Source organism: Salvelinus fontinalis, chromosome 3 (assembly GCF_029448725.1).
Source record: "Salvelinus fontinalis isolate EN_2023a chromosome 3, ASM2944872v1, whole genome shotgun sequence".
NCBI classification, from domain to species: domain Eukaryota; kingdom Metazoa; phylum Chordata; class Actinopteri; order Salmoniformes; family Salmonidae; genus Salvelinus; species Salvelinus fontinalis.
In genome coordinates this window covers 25741371-25764443 of record NC_074667.1, presented here as the reverse complement: position 1 = coordinate 25764443, position 23073 = coordinate 25741371, and the positions used below count along the sequence as shown (strand labels likewise).

General features: G+C 43.4%; 1 protein-coding gene and 1 long non-coding RNA gene across 23 annotated transcripts in view; one reads left to right on the top strand and one right to left on the bottom strand.

Moving 5' to 3' along the window:
- The window catches only part of LOC129841796 (calpastatin-like), a 77358-nt gene extending 68492 nt beyond the window's left edge, over positions 1-8866 (top strand). For all 22 annotated transcript variants that reach the window (XM_055910050.1, XM_055910101.1, XM_055910021.1 and 19 more), the window contains 16 exons: positions 97-195; positions 288-404; positions 575-688; positions 1003-1116; positions 1333-1506; positions 1615-1713; positions 1869-1979; positions 2189-2302; positions 2505-2594; positions 2730-2834; positions 3052-3144; positions 5084-5128; positions 5282-5398; positions 7407-7436; positions 7565-7671; positions 7887-8866. In XM_055910050.1, coding sequence (XP_055766025.1) covers positions 97-195; positions 288-404; positions 575-688; positions 1003-1116; positions 1333-1506; positions 1615-1713; positions 1869-1979; positions 2189-2302; positions 2505-2594; positions 2730-2834; positions 3052-3144; positions 5084-5128; positions 5282-5398; positions 7407-7436; positions 7565-7663 — 1521 coding nt within the window. In that variant the 3' untranslated portion in view covers positions 7664-7671; positions 7887-8866. The remainder of the gene's footprint in view (positions 1-96; positions 196-287; positions 405-574; positions 689-1002; positions 1117-1332; positions 1507-1614; positions 1714-1868; positions 1980-2188; positions 2303-2504; positions 2595-2729; positions 2835-3051; positions 3145-5083; positions 5129-5281; positions 5399-7406; positions 7437-7564; positions 7672-7886) is intronic.
- A 753-nt stretch (positions 8867-9619) lies between these two features.
- Positions 9620-21979, bottom strand: LOC129841868 (uncharacterized). Its single transcript, XR_008757410.1, has 3 exons — positions 21652-21979; positions 20366-20475; positions 9620-9847 (listed from the first exon to the last, which is right to left on the bottom strand). It is a non-coding gene; the product is annotated as an uncharacterized LOC129841868 (long non-coding RNA).
- Between the last annotated feature and the right edge of the window lie 1094 nt (positions 21980-23073).

Sequence of the window (23073 nt, the reverse complement as noted above, 5' to 3'; positions counted from 1 at the left end):
TCCCATATCATTGTTGAACATTTAATCTAACCCCTTGTGTCGCCCTTTCTCTGTCGGTGTTTCTTTCTTCATGTCCCTCTCTGTGTGTCTCTCCAGGGTATGTCCCTGGATGCTCTCAATGCTCTGGGAGACACTCTGGCTTCTCCAGAACCAGCGCCCAAACCTCCCAAAATCAGACCTGAGGACATTGTCACGGTACACTGACTTGTATTCCGCCTGTGCTACATTTTGTGTGTGCGTGTGTACACGTGCGCAAAACATTTTTGGTGCACATTTCTGTTCTGCAGGAGGGCAAACTGACATCAGAGGCGGGTGTGTTTGTGGGTGAGAGGGACGACACTATCCCACCAGAGTACAGGTTCACAAAGGACAAAGTCATAGACCTGCCTCCTCCCAAGAAAGAGGTGAGCCTTCGGAAGCCATCAAAAGCCTCATGTCCCACTTTCATCACACCTATAGTAAATACCAGTGGCGACCTCCAAAGGGATCTGATGTTATAGTATACTGAGATTTGAGTCACAGTACTCATACTTCTCCCCTCTGTACTCTGCTTTCTCTCTCTCTCATTCTCCAGCCTTCCATGGACGCTGGCGAGGCTCTGGACATCCTGTCAGGTGACTTCATGTCTTCTTCTGTGGCTCCATCTGTCCAGGCTCCTGTCCTGTGCCCCCCAGCTCCTCCCAAACAGGTGAACAGCACCCTCTATCATTGGTCGTTCACTTATCAAACCATCCACTAATTGGTCAACTCTGTTATGAATCGATTTACCCCTCCAATACTTTAATTTTCTATGGGTCTATTGGTAATCTTCTAAGTGAAAGTCACTCCAATGCCATTACTTTAGGGCTATCATAATATGGCATGTCAGTAAGAATCAACCGATATAGCAGAAAGTGGGTCGTTATCAATGCTCATGGCATGTTATAACAGCCATTTTGTCAATCTTATGACAGCCTTAGGAAGGCATTATAAGCTGTAAGTATGTGAGTCTATCTCTCCCAGGCTGAAATAGATGATTTAGCAGCCCTGGATGCCTTGGCTGGAGACTTTGTGGCTCCTACTAAGGCCTCCGCTGTCCAGGCCCCCGTGGTGCCTCACTTCGACAACCCCCCACAGGTAAACTCACTGAGGTGTTTTGTATATGTTTAGTTATGTAGTGTGGTGTGTGTGTGTGTTCATTGTATTCAAATCATATCGTTTGTGTGTGTGTACCTTGTGTATTGCCGACTGTCGGGTCATGATGTGTATGTGCATGCATATGTACAGTATACCTTGCGTACTGTCAGGTCATATCATATGTGTATGTGTTTTGCCCTTACTTCCTGTCTATAGAGAGCCGTTTGTACATTTGACCTTGAAGCCCCCAGCATGGCTCCTGTTGTACCCGGAGCCACTACTAAACCCGGAGCCACTACTAAACCCGGAGCCACGACTAAAGCCGCAGCACCTACTAAAGCCGCAGCACCTACTAAAGCCGCAGCACCTACTAAAACCACCACTGATGAGGTAACCACGCTATGTGTAGACACAGGAGAAATCTAAGGCGCAGTAAGAGAATCAACTGAAGAAAAAAGTCCCTGCACACAGCTAATCCCTGTGTGTGTGTGTCTCCAGGGTATGTCCCTGGATGCTCTCAGTGCTCTGGGAGACACTCTGGCTGCTCCAGAACCAGCGCCCGAACCTCCCAAGATCAGACCTGAGGACATTGTCACGGTATACATACACTGAACAACAAAGTTATTCTTACAATGACTAGCTTACAGTATAGTACATAGTGTAGCAGTCCCAGTGACCTTTTTTAAAGGATAGAATTAATTTCAGCTCTGTTTGTGTGTGTGTGTTTTTTTGTTGTTGCGTGTGCTGTTTAGGAGGGCAAACTGACAGAGATGGAAGCTGTGCTTGTGGGTGAGAGGGATGACACTCTCCCACCAGAGTACAGGTTCACAGAGGGCAAAGACCTGCCTCCTCCCAAGAAAGAGGTGGGCCTCATATACGCAAAGCAAAAGTCATTGGGAGATCAAAAAATACATTACTTTTCACTATGAGAAGAAACAGAACTAAAGAGAACCAGGAGTTATTGGTGTACGGGAATTTGATCATCATAACTGCATATCTTCTTCCTCTCTTCACTTCTCCTCCTCCCTATCATCTCCCGTCCACTCCTCCTCTGTTCTCTCTCTCTCTCCAGCCGTCCATGGACTCAGGTGAGGCTCTGGACATCCTGTCAGGTGACTTCATGTCTTCCTCTGTGGCTCCAACTGTCCAGGCTCCTGTCCTCTGCCCCCCAGCTCCTCCAACACAGGTGAACAACACCCTCTACCATTGGTCACTCACTTATCAAACCATCCAGTGATTGGTCTGCTCTGTATAAATCTATGACCAGCCAATACGTGTTTTTATGTCTGGTTGCTTTAAGTGTCTCTTAGTTTTTCATCGGTAGCAGAACAACTCACTTAACATATACATTTTCCCTCCATCTCTCCTCTCCTCCTTTGTGTCTGTAGGCCGCAGATGACTTTGCCTTGGACGCCCTGGCAGGGGAATTTGTAGCCCCAGCTGTTGCCCCTGCAGTCAAATCTGCTGCTAACCGCCAGGTACTGACACACACACACACACTTAATGTGAGATTATTGTTGTCCTATGCCTAATTCACATTTAGTGTCTCAGTCAGATACCCATTGTCAGTAGTGACATGTAACCGTGTGTGTGTTTGCATGCGGTGTGTGTAGCTGTCTACAGGGACGGTAGATGCTCTGGATGCCTTGTCAGACACCTTAATGAACATGACTCCTATCCCAGAGCCCGTTCCCGTCTCAGTCAGGGACATCGTCAAGGTACTTATAAAGGGTGATATGAAGGCTTCATTAAGCCTACACATGATGTATTTAGTTTAAAGTGTGACCGACTGGAATATTCACTCTTGTGCAACACAACTGTTGAAGGCTATTCCTTGGTCCAAAAAAATAAGCCTTACCTCACTGCAGCGAAACCTTTAGCCTTTAGCCTAATGCTAATGCTATCTGTTGTTTTACCTGAGTCTGCTTATTCTAGGAGAAGAAGATCATGGAGGAGAAGCTTATCAAGATGGGGGAGAGAGATGTCAGCCTTCCAGCTGAGTACCGGCCCACAGAGAAAGACCTTAAGGTAACATATACAGGGTTGTAGTAGGAAATAAGAAGGGTATTCCTGAAGATGCTAATGTAATGTGCTAATGATAACGTAAATGCTAACGCTAATACGTGGTAAATGCAATACACCAAATAAAATGGTACTAAACGGCCCTTATGTTATTTTTACGCCCTTCTACATACGTGAACTTTTCACAATAACACAGAAGTAATACTGTACAATTCTGCCCACTTTCGTCTTTTGTTTTTATATTGGATTAGTACTAAATAATTAACAGTATATACACTGCTGTGAAAAAGTATTTTCCCCCTTTCTAATTTTCTCTACTTTAGCATATTTTTGATACTGAATGCTATCAGATCTTCAACCAAACCTAATATTAGATAAAGGGAGCATGAGTGAACAACTTACACAACAATTACATACTTATGTCATTTATTTCATGAACTAAGTTATGCAACACCCAATGCCCCTGTGTGATAATGTTATTGTCCCCTTACACTCAATAACTGATTGTGCCAACTTTCACTGCAATGACTCCAACCAAACGCTTCTTGTAGTTGTTGATCAGTCTCTCACGTCCCTGTGGAGGAATTTTGTCCTACTCTTCCCGCAGAACTGCTTTAACTCAGTGACATTTGTGGATTATCAAGCCTGAATTGCTTGTTTCAAGTTCTGCCACAACATCTCAATTGGGGTTAGGTCTGGATTTTGACTAGGCCATTCCAAAACTTCAAATCTGTTGCTTTTTAACCATTTTCATGTAGACTTGATTGTGTGTTTTGGATCATTGTCTTGCTGCATGACCCAGCTGCTCTTCAGCTTCAGCTCACAGACGGATGGCCTGACATTCTCCTGTAGAATTCTCTGATACAGAGCAGAATTCATGGTTCCTTCTATTAAGGCAAGTCGTCCAGGTCCTAAGGCAGCAAAGCATCCCCAAGCCATCACACTACCACCACCATGCTTGACCGTTGGTATGAGGTTCTTACTGTGGAATGCAGTGTTTGGTTTTCACAAGACATAATGAGATCCATCTCATCCAGAAGGTTGGCTCCAGTTTGCCAAAAAGCACCTAGAGGATCATCAAGACTTGGAAGAATGTTCTATGGACAGATGAGTCGAAAGTATAACTTTTTGGACGACATGGGTCCCATTATGCCTGGGGAAAACCAAACACTGCATTCCACAGTAAGAACCTCATACAGTACCAACGGTCAAGCATGGTGGTGGTAGTGTGATGGTTTGGTGCAGTCATTGCAGCTAAAGGTGGCACAACCAGTTATTGAGTGTAAGGGGGCAATTACTTTTTCACACAGGGAAATTGGGTGTTGCATAACTTTGTTAATTAAAAGAAGTACAATTTTTTGTTATTTGTACACTCAGGTTCCCTTTATCTAATGTGAGGTTTGGTTGAAGATCTGATAACATTCAGTATCAAAAATATGCAAAACAAAAATCAGAAAGGGGTACTCTGTGCCCATAAGTTAAGTGAGGTGTATATAGGATGGCGTTTCCCAAACTCGGTCCTCGGGACCCCAAGGGGTGCACGTTTTGTTTTTTTCCCTAACACTACACAGCTGATTCAAATAATGAACTCATTGTTAAGATTTGATTATTTTAATCACCTGTGTAGCGCTAGGGCAAAAATGAAAACTTGCACCCCTTGGGGTCCCCAGAACCAAGTTTGGGAAACGCTAATATTTTTATTTATTTTTCCTTACTATGCAAGTCAGTTAAGAACAAATTCTTATTTACAATGATGGCCTAGGAACAGTGGGTTAACTGCCTTGTTCAGGGGCAGAATGACAGATTTGTACCTTGTCAGCTCGGGGATTCGATCTAGCAACCTTTCCGTTACTGGCCCAACTTTCTAACCACTAGGCTACCTGCCACCCCAGGTGTAAGTAAGGCTGTATATTTTAATAAGGTTTTGTGTATTTTCTCCTCACAGGCAATGGCAGAGGCCAAAGCCCAGGCTGATGTTAGGCCCAAGCAGGTAAGGTTTCTGTCCAACTGTATCTATAATGTATCTACAAGATCAGTCGTATTCAATGTCATACTGTGTTGAACACAGTGCAACTCATAAAAGTAATGTTGAATTCATGTAAACCGTATGTACACTTGTGACCATCTTCCTCCTTCCTTAAAGCCGTCTATGGATGACAGCAGTGCCCTCGACCTCTTGTCTAGAGACTTCTCTTCCTCACCTGGTCCTGCTGCAACCTCAGTAGTTGTGACAACAAAGCAGACACAGCCCAGTCTGGAGGTACGTACATATGGCCCAAATCAGACTTTTTGACGCGTTTTGATTTAAGCACTTCTCAGTAGTTGGTATTCAGACTTACCGAATGCAGGTGCGTAACGCACTCTGCAGGTGTGGCTCTCTGCATTTGAGGCTACTAAGCCCATGAAGCTGGTCTGCAAAATTCTTGATATTTTTAGCTCAGCCTCTGCTACTCTATCTATCATGGCCTCTCTTTCACACAGGTACATGTTAATCTTTTTTTTTGTCAATGTACTTCTTCAGTGTCATTCAGTCTATTCTTTTTTCATCACTTGCTGCTGCTCAAATGGACTTCTTCCCTTTACTTATTTCCTTGGCTGCTCTTTCAAGAACCTCCAAGGGGGCCTGATTGTTTTACGTTTGTATAAACAGGGCATGATGATGTCTGCTCTGTAACAATAAAAAACTATCTTGAGTTCATATGCATGACACCTTGCAAAAATACGTAGCATATTATGCATAAAACTGACCAAATGTAATCATCATTTGTATGGTGTATGGTGGCCATTGGCTCAAACATTTTGACTATATTAGCCCACACAGCTACAAGGATGCACTTTCATGCTAAGTTTGGGACCTCATATTGTAGCTTATAGAGACCCCAAGTGATGTAACTTTGGTTTAGATACAAGCATCATGAAACATATAACACAATACATTCACTTGACATACTGAAAATCAGATTTTGCTTACCACTTTTTCCGTGTGGTTTCTTCTTTCACAGACTCCATGAAATGATGACTTCTTCCTAAATATTTGGTCACATTAATTTTGTGTATGGTTTCCTAGAAACGGGGGGTAGCTCAACTAACCCTTTGGGTCAACTTACCCCACTCTCTCCTACATTTACCTAAAGCCATCCCTTTAAATACGGTGTACCTTTAGACAATATAGAGAGAACGGGTTCAGAATATTGGGTATCGATGAAAGAAAGCCATTATGCATATTCGTCTCCGTTTCAGCACCAATTGGTAGGTTTAAAAAGAATACTCTGATCTTGTAGATTATTTAGGGTTTATGAAAGTATTTATGAATCAGAGATAACAGGTTTGGAGAGCCTTTATGCACTAAATGTATTGATGAATAAAAAAATAGTGGTTTGATTCATCCTGAAAGTTGCCACATTCAGTTGTTCAATCCATGAAATATTAGGTGAGAAAAGTGTAGAATAGGGGTTGAACAACAGTCTTATAAATGATGCAAAATGTAGCTACAAGTTGAAGGAAACTAACACTAAAGTGACAGTTATAAATGTATGTGGGTATCACTGATGGTGGCTAATATTTACAATTCTAGAGCGCATAAATCAACTCGGTACGTTTGGCACAGGGTTTTCCTTAGGACATTTGAGAAATTTACCGTACCCATATGCATTGGGTGCGTAACCTGATTAGGGCCGTCCACCCACGATGCTCAGAATGACAGAAATCACATTTAGATTATGGTAATTAATACTAACAGAACAGGCAAGTCGAGGATGCAATGATTTGCGGTCCTTCTAACCTAATTCTGATGCACACTTTGAAGATGTTAGACTTACTGTCCACATTTACTTATCCTCAGCCAACAAGACGAGTAATGAACAGCAAAATCACTAGCCTATGTCAATCTACTATTCCCCTTAGTAGAAAAGTTAACCTACAACAGTGGAGGCTGGTAGGAAGAGCGATAGGAGGATGGGCTCATTATATAGGAGGAGGATGGGCTGGAATGGAATAAACGGTGGTATCAAACATATTGACTCCGTTCCATGAATTCCATTCCAGCCATTACAATGAGCCCATCCTCCTATAGCTCCTCCCACCAGCTTCCACTGGAAGATGAACTTGCCATTGATTCTCTGGTTATGAACAACAGATATGGTTGTTGGTTGTCTTACAGCGCCCTCTAGTCTTATTGAGACGTATTACAAGTCTCCCGTATCACTTTACCATAGCCCTCCCTGAAGTTATATCCACACTGAACAAGGTGTCAATTTTGTTTATTGCAGAGCAACAGCAAGTCAAGGTCTAAGTCAAAGGTAAGAACTAGACCTTAAGAAAACCAAATGAAATTAGATCCTAATAATCATTTGAGATTCATGCCCATATTCATGTGATTTGATATAAATATCCTCTAATTGACTTGACCTTTGACCTTTTGTCTCAGAAACAACAGGAGGAGAACCCATCAGCCAAAGACCACCTGCCTGGAAAGATGAGTTCAGATGTAGTGCCAGGATCCAAAAATAAGGGTGGCAAGAGCTAGACCTCTAGGTAAGGACTTGACCATCAAGTACCTCAGGAGCACAGATTTCAAAAGTAGCCTACAAGACTCAACCAACTTGAAACAATGTCACTGTGATACTGCAATGCAGGCTTCTATATTCCATATTTTCCCTAAAATACTAGCATACATACAATTTAGTATCATAGTATAGGATTTTTTTGTCATCTTCTGTGAGATTGACTGTTTTTTTAATGTATTGCAGGTTTCTAGCGCACTACATGTCCCCTGCCACATGGAGGTGCCACTAGAGGGAGCTGCTGTGAACGATGATTCTATTTTTCTAAATGGTGGAGAATGTATACTGGATGAAAAACAAACATGACCACACACACACACACACTTACACACAGACACATGCTGTGTGCAATGCCTTTCCTGCTTGGTTTCGCACATGACAGAAGATTGTACTTGTTTTGGTTTCTTTCCTTTGAGATGAGAGCAAAATAAAGAGTGAGAGGAGAGAGAGAGTTTGTTGTAATTTATTCCTCATGGTTGACAGAGCATCTGTGCAATCCTGTGAGAAAAATTAAATGGGATGTGTTGCCCTAGCTAAGTCTGTATTGCCCCAATGTTGCAGTGACGTTGCTTCAACATTGCTACAATGTTGGGTAAATGAGCGTGATCTGGGTAATGGTGAGCGTGATCTGGGTTTAGGAACAGTGTATAGTGGGTATATAGAATTGTGATGTCTTTGCAATCTTGCTGTACACAGAAAAGCAAGTTTTCTATTATGTGGACAGCCAACATAAGACACTAGCGTACAGCATAGTCTGCTTAGTTTGATGATAATACTTAGTTTACAATATTGAAATGTGTAAAAGGATTTACAGGAAGTGATCTGCTTGGTACGGATGCATCTGATAGCTCATGCAATACTATATATTTACTTTCTTGATAGATATCGCTTTACAGAAGGGTCTATGTGTGTACTTTGCCTCGTAGAAGCATGTATTGGTTTCCGAGAGTGCACTTACAAGTAAACTTGGGTGGTCACTACCTCTGTAAACTGCCTTTGTTTGTATACTGTAAAACAGTCCCAAGGGCTATCACTTCTACTCAAAAAGTCAAAAGCTGGTATGACAGAATTCTACATACAGTATTTCGGTGCAGGTCTCAAACTCAAAACTTGAGAGATATTTTGGAAATGGGAATTCTAATTTAATAAAAATATGTGAAAAAGAATTGGTTTGCTGTGTGTATTCAGTATTCAAGTGTCTGTAGTTACTGCTTTTGCCTCAACAACCGAAAAACAAACACATTTTGTAGCTAACGGGGTAGCCTAAATGTACTTGCCCTATAAAATGGCAATAAGAAAATGACAAAAACAATTAATGACTGTAGTAGAATACACAATTGGTAAGAGGGTCATTTGGTATAGGGAACTTACTGTATATTTTGTTGCAGTAAAGAGAATACTTATATATTTTAGAAAGGATTTCACATGTAATATTAGGAAAACCTTTATCTTGTACAAAGCAGCTCTGTAGTTTTTACATTTTGTTAAGTTTTACAACGATGCTTCCTCTGATATTGGCTGTTTTTCGAGTGCAACAGCCTTGGATGCTTGTAGAGTAGAATTTCAAGTCTTTGTAAACAAAACAAAAAATGAATAAAAAAGATGTAGCTTTACCATTTCTGTCTCATCATTCAGATTGTAAGAGATGAGTAATATAAAGTAACGGAGATTTCACATTAACATGCCTTTACAGTTACGAGAACACTCACATTTCAGGTGTACCTGTGTTACAATCATTCGAGTATTCCAAAAATATTGCTTTCTTCCAAATATACAAAACTGAATAGTATGGGGAAGAATTCCAACAATTTGAGGCATAAAATGTTAAATTAGTTTTGAGGTTTCACTGCAGAGCTTGTGTCTTTGGTAATATTTACAGAACACGAAAGTCAGAAAGTGAAAAGCATCTTAATACATCATTATAAACTTAGTTTTAATCAATACATCTCCATTTATTAGAGTAATGACATGAATCATATTCATAAAGCCAGTATGTTGATGAAATGAAGAGAGTGAGAATTAGGCTATTTCAACTAGATACATGGTGTTACAGTTAAAGTGTATCAAATATAATCAATTGAATGGTTCATAGCAAAGAGACAACGTTGCACCATCTTCTTTCCCTCTTTCTCAGTGGAAATCATTGTCTGTCAGAAGAAAAGACAAGGAACAGACGTGTCATAAGCATCACTAACAACATTGTGAATGTCAGGTCGAAGTTTCAATCTGTTCAATATTTTTTTTAGGTAGTTGTTTTGGTCTGTCTAGTTTTTCCCCCGGCAGTAATTGTAATTACTTTACTATAAACACTGACCAATAATATTCCATAAAATATAATACTATGCAAAATCATATTTCAACTAACCAATATGTTATTTTTGTGTTCTTGTGTAGCTTGTACATGCTGCTTTTACTATGCCTGATGCTTTTACTATCCTCCACTAAAACACACCGCTCAATTTAAAACATAAAGGAATATTTAGATGGTTGTGGAATACTTTTTGTGGAGAGTTTACTCATTGTGTACTTGTTGAAGATTAGACTAGTCTGTTGTTGGCTATAGGATGTTGTTTGCCTGGTGCTCCCATTCTCGGCCTGAGTACAAGAGAAAAACATAAGAGAAGCTTGTCTTTCTAACTACAAACTCTGTTAGGTCGTTTAGGGGAGAAAACTCCCAAAGGTGTGCACCTTGTGTGCGTTTACTATGAAAGCAGTCTCCGCTAAAGCGGGAACATTGCCTTTAAATGTATGTCACTCTGTAAAGCTCAATTTCCGCGATGCAGATTTAATAGAGTCTTAAAACAGTCTGGTCCATAATTATTGGCACTCTTGATAAAGATGAGCAAAAAATATAATTTCTGACCTGTTTGCCATAGTAAATATGGAAAACTTAATTTGTTTTGTAATAATGTGGGCATACAAATAATTGTAACATTTAAAAATAAATATGGCCTCCTGTGTGGTGCAAGGCACTGCATCGTAGTTGTCACAATACAGAGGCGGATGCAAGCAACGATGGTTTAATGAAAATAGTTTACAGTATCCACAGGACAGACAGAATATACTCAGACAGAATCCAACCCAGGGCCTAGGGCACATCCTCTGATGATAGCGTGCTGAGAAATCCAAGGGAGTGAGTCCGGCTGGGTAGGAAGGAGCACAGCAGATAATCCCCACAAGGGCTGAGAGAGAATGAGCACTGACACACGACACAACCTCAGGGAAGAAACAACGATCTGACAACAAGAAACACAGGTTACAGAACATATAAAGGGGAAGATAATTAATTCCAGCTGGCGCAGACAATCAGGCCAAGATTGGGAACCACGCCCACACAAACACAGGAGAGAGAGAGAGAAAGAGCGAGAGAGCGAGCGAGAGAGAGAGAGAGAGAAAAGAGAGAGTGAGGCAGTGGATTCATGAACCGTGACAATACCCCCCCCTAGGAACGCCTCTTGGCGTTCCCAGACAAATTTACCTGTCGATTGAAATCATCGATAAGGGAGTGATCCAGAATGTCCCTAGCGGGTACCCAACTTCTCTCCTCCGGACCGTAACCCTCCCAGTCTACCAGGTACTGGAATCCGCGTCCCCTCCTTCTCGAGTTCAAAATCCGATTGACAGAAAAGGTGGTCTCCCCATCAACAAGTCGTGGCGGCGGGGGAACCGGGACCGGCGGGTTAATGCGTGCCTGAAACACCGGTTTTATCTTGGACACATGGAAGGTAGGATGAATTCTCCTATACGCCGGAGGAAGCTTGAGCCGGACCGCCACCGGACTAATGATCCTGGTGACCCTGAATGGCCCGATAAATTTGGGGGCAAGCTTGTTAGAAACGGATCGGAGTGGAATGTTCTTCGTGGAAAGCCACACTCTTTGTCCAACAACGTATACCGGAGGCTTCGACCGGTGGCGATCGGCCTTAGCCTTGGTGCGCGCCCCCACCCGGAAGAGAGTCTCACGGGCTCTGTTCCATACGTGACGGCACCTCTGGATGAAAGCGTGAGCGGAGGGAACAGTGACCTCGGACTCTGTACTGGGAAAGATAGGTGGCTGGTAACCTAAACTACACTCAAACGGAGAGAGACCCGTGGCTGCCACTGGCAACGAATTGTGAGCGTACTCAACCATAGAGAGTTGTTGACTCCAGGAAGAGGGGTTCTTAGAAACCAAACATCGCAACACTCTCTCCAAATCTTGGTTGGCCCTCTCCGTTTGACCGTTGCTCTGGGGATGAAACCCTGAAGAGAGACTGACACTTGCTCCCAGTAACCTACAAAACTCCTGCCAAAACTTGGACACAAATTGGGGCCCACGGTCAGAAACGACGTCCATCGGCAGGCCATGTAAGCGAAAGACATGATCCACGACCGTTACCGCTGTTTCCTTGGCAGATGGTAATTTAGGCAAGGGAATAAAATGAGCCGCCTTCGAGAACCGGTCCACCACAGTCAAAACAACCGTCTTGCCCTGGGAGGGCGGGAGACCGGTAACAAAATCTAGCGCGATGTGGGACCAGGGTCTCGAAGGGACCGACAGCGGTTGGAGTAACCCATCTGGGGGTCGATTAGAACTCTTCCCAGTGGCACAAACCGAGCAAGCCAAGACAAAACTGTGAATGTCACGAGCCATCAGCGGCCACCAAAAGCGTTGCTTCACTAAAAAGCTAGTACGGCTGACTCCTGGATGACACGCTACGTTGGAGCAATGCCCCCACCGAATAACATCGGACCGACACCCCTCCGGCACAAACAACCGATTAGGCGGACAACCGGGCGGAGGCGTTACCCCTTCTAAGGCCGTTCTGACCCTCGATTCAACCTCCCATATAAGTGTGGAGACCATTAGGGTCCTGGGTAGGATGCACTCGGGAGTGGATGGGCGTTCGGAATGGTCAAAAATACGAGAAAGGGAATCGGGTTTGACATTCTTGGAACCCGGGCGATACGAGAGAGAGAAGTCAAAACGTCCGAAAAAGAGTGCCCACCGCGCCTGCCTGGAGTTGAGTCTCTTGGCTGTTCTGATATATTCCAAATTCTTGTGATCGGTCCAAACTATAAAAGGTACCCCCGAACCCTCTAACCAATGGCGCCACTCCTCCAATGCTAACTTTACTGCCAACAACTCTCTGTTGCCAATGTCGTAGTTGCGTTCCGCAGGTGATAACCGATGGGAAAGGAACGCGCAAGGGAGCATCTTGTTGTCAGATGCGGCACGTTGGGAAAGTACCGCACCTACCCCCACCTCTGAAGCGTCCACCTCCACCACGAACTGACGCGAGGGATCGGGAGCTATGAGGATGGGGGCCGAAACAAAGCGGCTCTTGAGTTTGACGAATGCAGCCTCGGCTGTATCGGTCCACCTGAACGTCACTCTGGGGGAGGTTAAGGCGGTAAGGGAAGCGACTATCTGGCTAAAGTTGCGAACAAAACGCCGGTAGAAATTGGCGAATCCCAGAAACCTCTGTAGGGACTTACGGGAATCTGGGCTTGGCCACTCCACCACAGCCTTAATCTTGTCAGGATCCATGCGAATACCCTCAGTCGAGACGATGTAACCTAGGAATGGAACGGATTGTGCATGAAAAATGCATTTCTCCGCCTTGACAAAAAGTCCATTCTCCAACAACCTCTGGAGCACTCGTCTGACGTGCTGAACGTGTTCCTGGAGAGAAGAAGAAAAAATCAGTATGTCATCCAGGTAAACATATATGAACTGATCAATCATATCTCTCAGCACGTCATTGACGAGTGCCTGGAAAACCGCTGGGGAGTTGGATAGCCCAAAAGGCATGACCAAATATTCAAAGTGCCCTCTGGGGGTGTTAAACGCGGTCTTCCATTCGTCCCCCCTCCTTATGCGAACCAAATGATATGCATTACGTAAATCCAACTTAGTGAACACGGATGCTCCCTGTAACCTTTCAAAGGCTGAGGACATCAACGGTAAGGGATAGGTATTCTTCACTGTGATGTTATTCAACCCACGGTAATCAATGCAAGGACGCAGAGATCCGTCCTTCTTTCCCACAAAGAAGAACCCCGCCCCCGCTGGAGAAGAGGAAGGACGAATGAATCCAGATGCCAGAGAATCAGAGATGTATCTCTCCATAGCCTCCCTCTCAGGAACAGAGAGTGAATATAACTTGCCTTTAGGCGGAGACTCACCTGGCAATAATTCTATTGCACAGTCATAGGGACGATGCGGAGGAAGAGAAGCAGCACGGGACTTACTGAACACCTCCTTCAGGTCGAGGTATTCAACGGGCACGTTAGACAAATCCACTGCCTCCTCTAGAAACACAGAATCAGACACAGATGAACAAGCAGACACTAAACAGGACTCAAGACACTTGTTACTCCACATGGATATAGAGTTATGACCCCAGTCCACTCTGGGGTTGTGTTGGGTGAGCCAAGGCTGGCCGAGAACTAATGGTGCAAGGGGTGAGTCCATGAGTAGAAATGATAGTGTCTCAGTGTGATTGCCAGAAGTGATGAGTGTGATAGGTTCAGTGGTGTGAGATATGTTGGGGAGTTCTTGACCATTGAGAGCGTTGACGGATATCTTGTGCGTGAGTGAGGTGATAGGAATCTGGAGCTTGTGAGCGAGCTTGAAGTCCATGAAATTACCCTCTGCTCCTGAGTCCAGTAAAGCTTGGGTGTCGTGCGTGTGGGTGGCCCATCTTAGTCTTACCGGGAGGAGAGTAGATGATGAGGTCTTCTCTGTGGTGACACCACCCGATAGTAGCCTCATACTTACTACCGGGCCTGATCTTTTACCGGGCGGGAGTGGATAAAGTGGCCCGCTCTACCACAGTAGAGACAGAGTCCTTGTGATCTCCGCCTCTCCCTCTCCTCCCGGGAGAGGCGAGCTCTCCCCAGCTGCATGGGTTCGTGAGCGGAGGCTGAACTGACCGTGTTCCCGCCGCTGGTATGCCAGCCCTCCGTGTCGTTATACGGTCTGTTAGGGCATGCTCGGCGGCCAATACGACTCAGACGAGCATCGACCCTCAAGGCTAGTTCCACTAGTCCATTTAAACTCCTGGGAAGGTCCAGAACATAGATCTCCTTCTGGATCCGGTCCCCCAGCCCATGTAGGAACATGTCCCACTGCGCCTCCTCGTTCCACTGACACTCTGCGGCCAGAGTGCGGAATTGGATGGAGTATTCCGATACTGAACGGTCTCCTTGGCGAAGGTCAGCGAGTAGTCTGGCCGCCTCCCTACCCGCCACGGCCCGATCGAAGACCCTTCTCATCTCCTCGGATAGTGTCTGGAAAGAGGTGCAGCATGGGTCCTGGTTCGCCCACACCGCCGTTCCCCAAAGAGCTGCTTTGCCTGATAGCAGTGTGAGTACGAATGCTACCTTAGACTGTTCACGGTTGAAGGTCCGTGGCTGCAACGAAAAATGCATTGAACATCTCGTAAGAAAAGCTCTACAATAGTCCGGATCACCTGAATAACCCTCTGGTGTCGGTAGTCGTGGCTCTAGCTGAGAATCCAGCTCTGGCGGGGCGTGTGGAACTGCTGGTGTAGGTGGCGCAGCGAGACCCTTCAGATGTTGTAATTGTTGGGTCAGCTGGGATACCTGCGTCGCCATGGCTTGTACTGCCCGACCTGTGCTGGAGATGTTCTCCTCTTGTTGGTCCATTCTCGTGATACTGCGGGAAATGAATTCGGTCAGACTCGTTGAACTCGCTGCATCCATGATATGGTCAGATCGTTCTGTCACAATACAGAGGCGGATGCAAGATGCAAGCAACGATGGTTTAATGAAAATAGTTTACAGTATCCACAGGACAGACAGAATATACTCAGACAGAATCCAACCCAGGGCCTAGGGCACATCCTCTGATGATAGCGTGCTGAGAAATCCAAGGGAGTGAGTCCGGCTGGGTAGGAAGGAGCACAGCAGATAATCCCCACAAGGGCTGAGAGAGAATGAGCACTGACACACGACACAACCTCAGGGAAGAAACAACGATCTGACAACAAGAAACACAGGTTACAGAACATATAAAGGGGAAGATAATTAATTCCAGCTGGCGCAGACAATCAGGCCAAGATTGGGAACCACGCCCACACAAACACAGGAGAGAGAGAGAGAAAGAGCGAGAGAGAGAGAGAAAGAGCGAGAGAGAGAGAGAGAGAGAGAGAGAGAGAGAGAGAGAAAAGAGAGAGTGAGGCAGTGGATTCATGAACCGTGACAGTAGTTGCCAGCTGTGCCATTAGAGATCCTGGTTCGAGTCCAGGCTCTGTCGCAGCCGGCTTGGGAAATCCCAAACAGCTTGGGAAATTCTAGAAAAAGATGTCTGGCTTTAGAAGCTTCTGGTAGACTAATTGACATAATTTGAGTCAATTGGAGGTGTACCTGTGGATGTATTTCAAGGCCTACCTTCAAACTCTGCCTCTTTGCTTGACGCCATGGGAAAATCAAAAGAAATCAGCCAAGACCTCAGAAAAAAAAATGGTAGACCTCCACAAGTCTGGTTCATCGTTGGGAGCAATTTCCAAACGCCTGAAGGTACCACGTTCATCTGTACAAACAATAGTACGCAAGTATAAACACCATGGGACCACGCAGCCGCCATACCGCTCAGGAAGGAGACGCGTTCTGTCTCCTAGAGATGAACGTACTTTGGTGCGAAAAGTGCAAATCAATCCCAGAACAACAGCAAAGGACCTCGTGAAGATGCTGGAGGAAACCGGTACAAAAGTATATATATCCACAGTAAAACAAGTCCTATATCGACATAACCTGAAAGGCCGCCCAGCAAGGAAGAAGCCACTGCTCCAAAACCGCAATAAAAAAGCCTGACTACGGTTTGCAACTGCACATGGGGACAAAGATTGTACTTTTTGGAGAAATATCCTCCGGTCTGATGAAACAAAAATAGAACTGTTTGGCCATAATGAGCATCGTTATGTTTGGCGGAAAAAAGGGGAGGCTTGCAAGCTGAAGAACACCATCCCAACCGTGAAGCACGGGGGTGGCAGCATCATGTTGTGGGGGTGCTTTGCTGTAGGAGGGGCTGGTGCACTTCACAAAATAGATGGCATCATGAGGGAGGAACATTATGTGGATATTTATTTTTTATTTTTTTATTTCACCTTTATTTAACCAGGTAGGCAAATTGAGAACACGTTCTCATTTACAATTGCGACCTGGCCAAGATAAAGCAAAGCAGTTCGACACATACAACAACACATAGTTACACATGGAGTAGAACAAACATACAGTCAATAATACAGTGAAAATAAGTCTATATACAATATGAGCAAGTGAGGTGAGATAAGGGAGGTGAAGGCAAACAAAATATATATATAAAAAAATAAAAAATAAAAAGGCCATGGTGGCGAAGTAAATACAATATAGCAAGTAAAAAAAATAACACTGGAATGGTTGGTTTGCAGTGGAAGAAGGTGCAAAGTAGAGATAGAAATAATGGGGTGCAAAGGAGCAAAATAAATAAATACAGTAGGTAAAGAGGTAGTTGTTTGGGCTAAATTATAGATGGGCTATGTACAGGTGCAGTAATCTATGAGCTGCTCTGACAGCTGGTGCTTAAAGCTAGTGAGGGAGATAAGTGTTTCCAGTTTCAGAGATTTTTATAGTTCGTTCCAGTCATTGGCAGCAGAGAACTGGAAGGAGAGGCGGCCAAAGGAAGAATTGGTTTTGGGGGTGACCAGAGAGATATACCTGCTGGAGCGCGTGCTACGGGTGGGCGTTGCTATGGTGACCAGCGAGCTGAGATAAGGGGGGACTTTACCTAGCAGGGTCTTGTAGATGACCTGGAGCCAGTGGGTTTGGCGACGAGTGTGAAGCGATGGCCAGCCAACGAGAGCGTACAGGTCGCAGTGGTGGGTAGTATATGGGGCTTTGGTGACAAAACGGATGGCACTGTGATAGACTGCATCCAATTTATTGAGTAGGGTTTTGGAGGCTATTTTGTAAATGACATCACCGAAGTCGAGGATTGGTAGGATGGTCAGTTTTACAAGGGTATGTTTGGCAGCATGAGTGAAGGATGCTTTGTTGCGGAATAGGAAGCCGATTCTAGATTTAACTTTGGATTGGAGATGCTTGATGTGAGTCTGGAAGGAGAGTTTACAGTCTAACCAGACACCTAGGTATTTGTAGTTGTCCACATATTCTAAGTCAGAGCCGTCCAGAGTAGTGATGCTGGACAGGCGGACAGGTGCAGGCAGCGATCGGTTGAAGAGCATGCATTTAGTTTTACTTGTATTTAAGAGCAATTGGAGGCCACGGAAGGAGAGTTGTATGGCATTGAAGCTCGCCTGGAGGGTTGTTAACACAGTGTCAAGAGAAGGGCCAGAAGTATACAGAATAGTGTCGTCTGCGTAGAGGTGGATCAGAGACTCACCAGCAGCAAGAGCGACATCATTGATGTATACAGAGAAGAGAGTCGGTCCAAGAATTGAACCCTGTGGCACCCCCATAGAGACTGCCAGAGGTCCGGACAACAGACCCTCCGATTTGACACACTGAACTCGATCAGAGAAGTAGTTGGTGAACCAGGCGAGGCAATCATTAGAGAAACCAAGGCTATTAAGTCTGCCGATGAGGATGTGGTGATTGACAGAGTCAAAAGCCTTGGCCAGGTCAATGAATATGGCTGCACAGTACTGTTTCCTATCGATAGCGGTAAAGATATCGTTTATGACCTTGAGCGTGGCTGAGGTGCACCCATGACCAGCTCTGAAACCAGATTGCATAGCGGAGAAGGTATGGTGGGATTCGAGATGGTCGGTAATCTGTTTGTTGACTTGGCTTTCGAAGACCTTAGAAAGGCAGGGTAGGATAGATATAGGTCTGTAGCAGTTTGGGTCTAGAGTGTCTCCCCCTTTGAAGAGGGGGATAACCGCAGCTGCTTTCCAATCTTTGGGAATCTCAGACGACACGAAAGAGAGGTTGAAAAGGCTGGTAATAGGGGTGGCAACAATTTCAGCAGATAGTTTTAGAAAGAAAGGGTCCAGATTATCTAGCCCGGCTGATTTGTAAGGGTCCAGATTTTGCAGCTCTTTTAGAACATCAGCTGACTGTATTTGGGAGAAAGAGAAATGGGGAAGGCTTGGGCGAGTAGCAGAGGGGAGGGCAGTGCTGTTGACCGGGGTAGGGGTAGCCAGGTGGAAAGCATGGCCAGCCGTAGAAAAATGCTTATTGAAATTCTCAATTATAATGGATTTGTCGGTGGTGACAGTATTTCCTATATATTGAAGCAACATCTCAAGACATCAGTCAGGAAGTTAAAGCTTGGGTCTTCCAAATGGACAATGACCGCAAGCATACTTCCAAAGTTGTGGCAAAATGGCTGAAGGACAACAAAGTCAAGGTATTGGAGTGGCCATCACAAAGCCCTAACCTCAATCCTATAGAAGATTTGAAAAAGCGTGTGCGAGCAAGGAGGCCTACAAACCTGACTCAGTTACACCAGCTCTGTCAGGAGGAATGGGACAAAATTCACCCAACTTATTGTGGGAAGCTTGTGGAAGGCTACCCACAAAATTTGACCCAAGTCAAACAATTTAAAGGCAATGCTACCAAACACTAATTGTGTGTATGTAAACTTCTGACCCACTGGAAATGTGATGAAATAATTAAAAGCTGAAAAAAATAATTCTCTCTACTATTATTCTGACATTTCACATTCTTAAAATAAAGTGGTGATCCTAACTGCCCTAAGACAGGATATTTTTACTAAGATTAAATGTCAGGAATTGTGAAAAACTGAGTTTAAATGTATTTGGCTAAGGTGTATGTAAACTTCCGACTTCAACTGTAATTACTATGGCACACATATAGTCAGGTCCGAAATTATTGACAACCTTGATAAAGATTATCAAAAATGACTGTATAAAATATATGATTCAAATACTGAGCTATATTGTATGCCCCATTTGTATTTTAAATGTTTAGTAAAAAAAATTAAATGGGAAAGTACTGTATTATAAACCCTGGGTTTATAGTATATTATTTTACACTACTAAAATTGCACAGAGAAATAGATTTTGTTGAACAAGTTAAAAAAGGTAGGGGTCAAAATTATTGAAACTTATTGCGAGGATAACGACATTGGGATTGGAGAACACATTTGGAGGGATCTTAGACCATTCATCCATACAGAATCCTTCCAGATCCTTGATATCCTTTGTCTGCACTTCTGGACTGCCCTTTTCAATTCAAATCACAGGTTTTCAATGGGGTTCAAGTCCAGAGACCGAGATGGCCATTGCAAAATGTTGATTCTGTGGTCAATTAACATTTTCTTTGTGGATTTTGATTACTGCTTGGGGTTATTGTCTTGCTAGAAGATAACCTAGTGTCAGCCTCCTGGCAGAAGCCACCAGGTTTTTGGCTAAAATGTCCTGGTACTTGGTAAAGTTCATGATGCCGTTGACCTCAACAAGGGCCCCAGGACCAGTGAAGGCAAAATAGCCCCATATCATCAACAATCCACCACCATATTTTACTGTATGTATGAAGCATATGCTTCTGTTTTGATATTCTATTTCCATCAACTAGGTTCAATGCTCTTGTTTTGCTTGGTGGGCAAGGGTGTTTCATGTGAGTGTATATACTGTAAGTGGGTGTTTCGTAAATACATGAGGGTATGAGTGGGGGTACACATATGCAGGACTCACGATTGCAGTGGCATATGGGGATGAAGAGGAGGAGGAAGAGGAAGCCACAGCCAGCAGCAAATGGGCCCAAATGATCAGATCACAGGATGCACTAGGGTCCATCTTTCCCACTGCAAAAGCACAAGTCAAACAGGGAACACATTTTTGTTCAACCACATTGGATAATGGCAAATACCCAGTCTGTGTAACTTTGGTTATCCAAAACAACCCTATCAATGATGATTAGAATAATGTTGATGATGAAGCAAAACTTGGCAGTTGTAGATCTGGTTATACCTCTATGCCTGTGGTCATTGGTGGCGTTGTAGTGGTGGTCATTGGTGGCGTTGTCGTGGTTGTTTTAAGTGGAGTGAGGTGTCAAGTGAGGTGTGTTAGCATGGATAACTTTCAGACGTTTAAAATGTATTTGGGCTATAGCTTTGGCTACAATAAACCTCTGATTGAAAAACCCTTGTTGCCATTGTTGTCTAAAACTGGATTATTCCGGCACAGCAAGTCAAGTTACTTCACCAAATACTTGCGCATTACTGTTGATTGATGCACAGCTGTAGACCACTATCTCGGACCTTTTTGAAAGCCTTCAATATCAAGACGTCTTTGTTTATCTGGTCCCCACTGAAGACTTAGGTGTCAAAAAAAGTATGTGCTTTTCTTAATTCTTGGAATTTAACGATGCGATAAACTCCATTCCAGCGTTGTCCTTCACTCGAAACCAAATCACCATGTTGCCCCTATGTTTCGGTCTCTATCCCTTTTCTCTGTTAGCGAACTCAGTTCGAGAGTTTTTGATAGCGTTTGTGAAAATAATTGAGATTCAACAAATAAATACATACATTATTTCTTATTTAAAGATGTATTTTTAAAAAGGAAATTACTGAAACGTGATCAATTATACAACTGGGTTACAAGCTTATAGCCTAAAACCATTTTGTTCACAATAAGACAGTCTAGAGACAAACCTACAACACAAATTAATGTACGCTTCACATCGAAATTTAAATAGCATTAGACAATGTTATTTATTACAATGGTATTGTTTGTTCCAATTAAATGTGCCTATTTAGTCAGTTTACTGCATGCATGCCAAGAACATTGTGCATATAGGCCTCCCTAGGCTAATTGTATTTCAGATTGAAAAAGCTAAAACATTATATATAGCCACACTTATGAACTAGGCCTATTAGAGTGCATGTATTCTGGCGACGTGGAAATCCATCGATTACTTTTGTTTAAACTATCCGCCCTACATTGAAGGGAATGAACTCCATAGGCTATACCATGCTTACCTTGACAAAAGAACCGTGAAACAAGTGTCTACATCCACTTTTAGACCAGTTTCACGTATTTTGGCACAGCAATACTTTCAAGATCTCCATCATGGTATGTACAGTAGAACCCGGTATGATGAGGAGCTCAAAACGACCTTAAACCCCGCCCCAAGTCATTTTTCATCACTGTTAAATCGAATCATTTGCAGGAGTCATTGCAGGTGGTCCGTAAAGGCTGCTCAAGCAGAGCTCAACAGGCTGGCGGCTTTGTGCACAAATTGCACGCGGTCTGTGCGCTCACCCACAGCACAATGTGGCGACAAAAAACGACGTAAAGACTAGGCCAAATACGAATACGAGTCAAACTTTCAACGGAGGGGGAATGAATGTAAAACAAGAGCAGCAGCTGCACTTTTGAGGACGAGATTCTGTGCTGCCCGGTTGATAAACATCTGTTGCAAGAATATCCGAATAATATCATCAGTAGGCCTATAATTATACATTCTATTACCGAGCCTTGAGACTATTTGTTTTCAAATAATGTTAACAAAGAAATGTATATTTTATTTATTTGTAGTATTACTATTATATTTGCAACAAAATGTACTTATCATGTAGAACGCCTATATCGTGTCCAAACTAGGCAAAATAGGCCTATATTTCACGAATCTACAGCCTAAATCAGTGCATGGTGTCAAAGTTTAATAGATAGCCTAGACTTTAACAGATTAGACATCTGAAATAACCCTGAAAGAGTTTCACACAGCCATAGATCCTGAAAACGTTTGAACATAAACTGCCACCTGGGTGTCTGAAAATAGTTTAGCATAGCCTGTTTTAAAACAATTCTTATTATTTTTTTAATAAAAAACTGCTGCAGATGTACAGGAAGGAGACAATATTGCGAACGACTTCTGAGAAGATTCAGAGAAGGCTATTCATTTGTCGAGGATTCTCAAGAATTTTGTAAGCATCTGGTCAATAAATTGTAGGTCGAATATTATGTTATTGACACGATTTGACATACTGTAAGATAATGTTCAAATACATTTTGTTTTGTTTTGAAGGGTGAGGCTCTGCTTATAAGATTAGTTAGGGTTCCTCGCTTGTGCAAATACAATAACATTGAATCGAAATTAATTTGGATAACTTTTGGATCAATTTTGATACAAATCTGACACTATAAAGCTCATAAATTACAAGGCCTATTCATGAAAGATAGTGATGTGAATACATGTTTGGTTATATCGCCCCCTAAATGCAAGAAATAGTTCACCAAAAGTAAAATCACATTTTGCGAAAATAGGTTATATCCAACTAATTGGTTGCATCATTTTTAATCCCCCTATTCATTTATTTTTGTAAATGATTTACCAACCCTTCTCTGATTGCAGTAAACTAATAGACACCATTTACATCTATTTTTACTCACACAGTGCA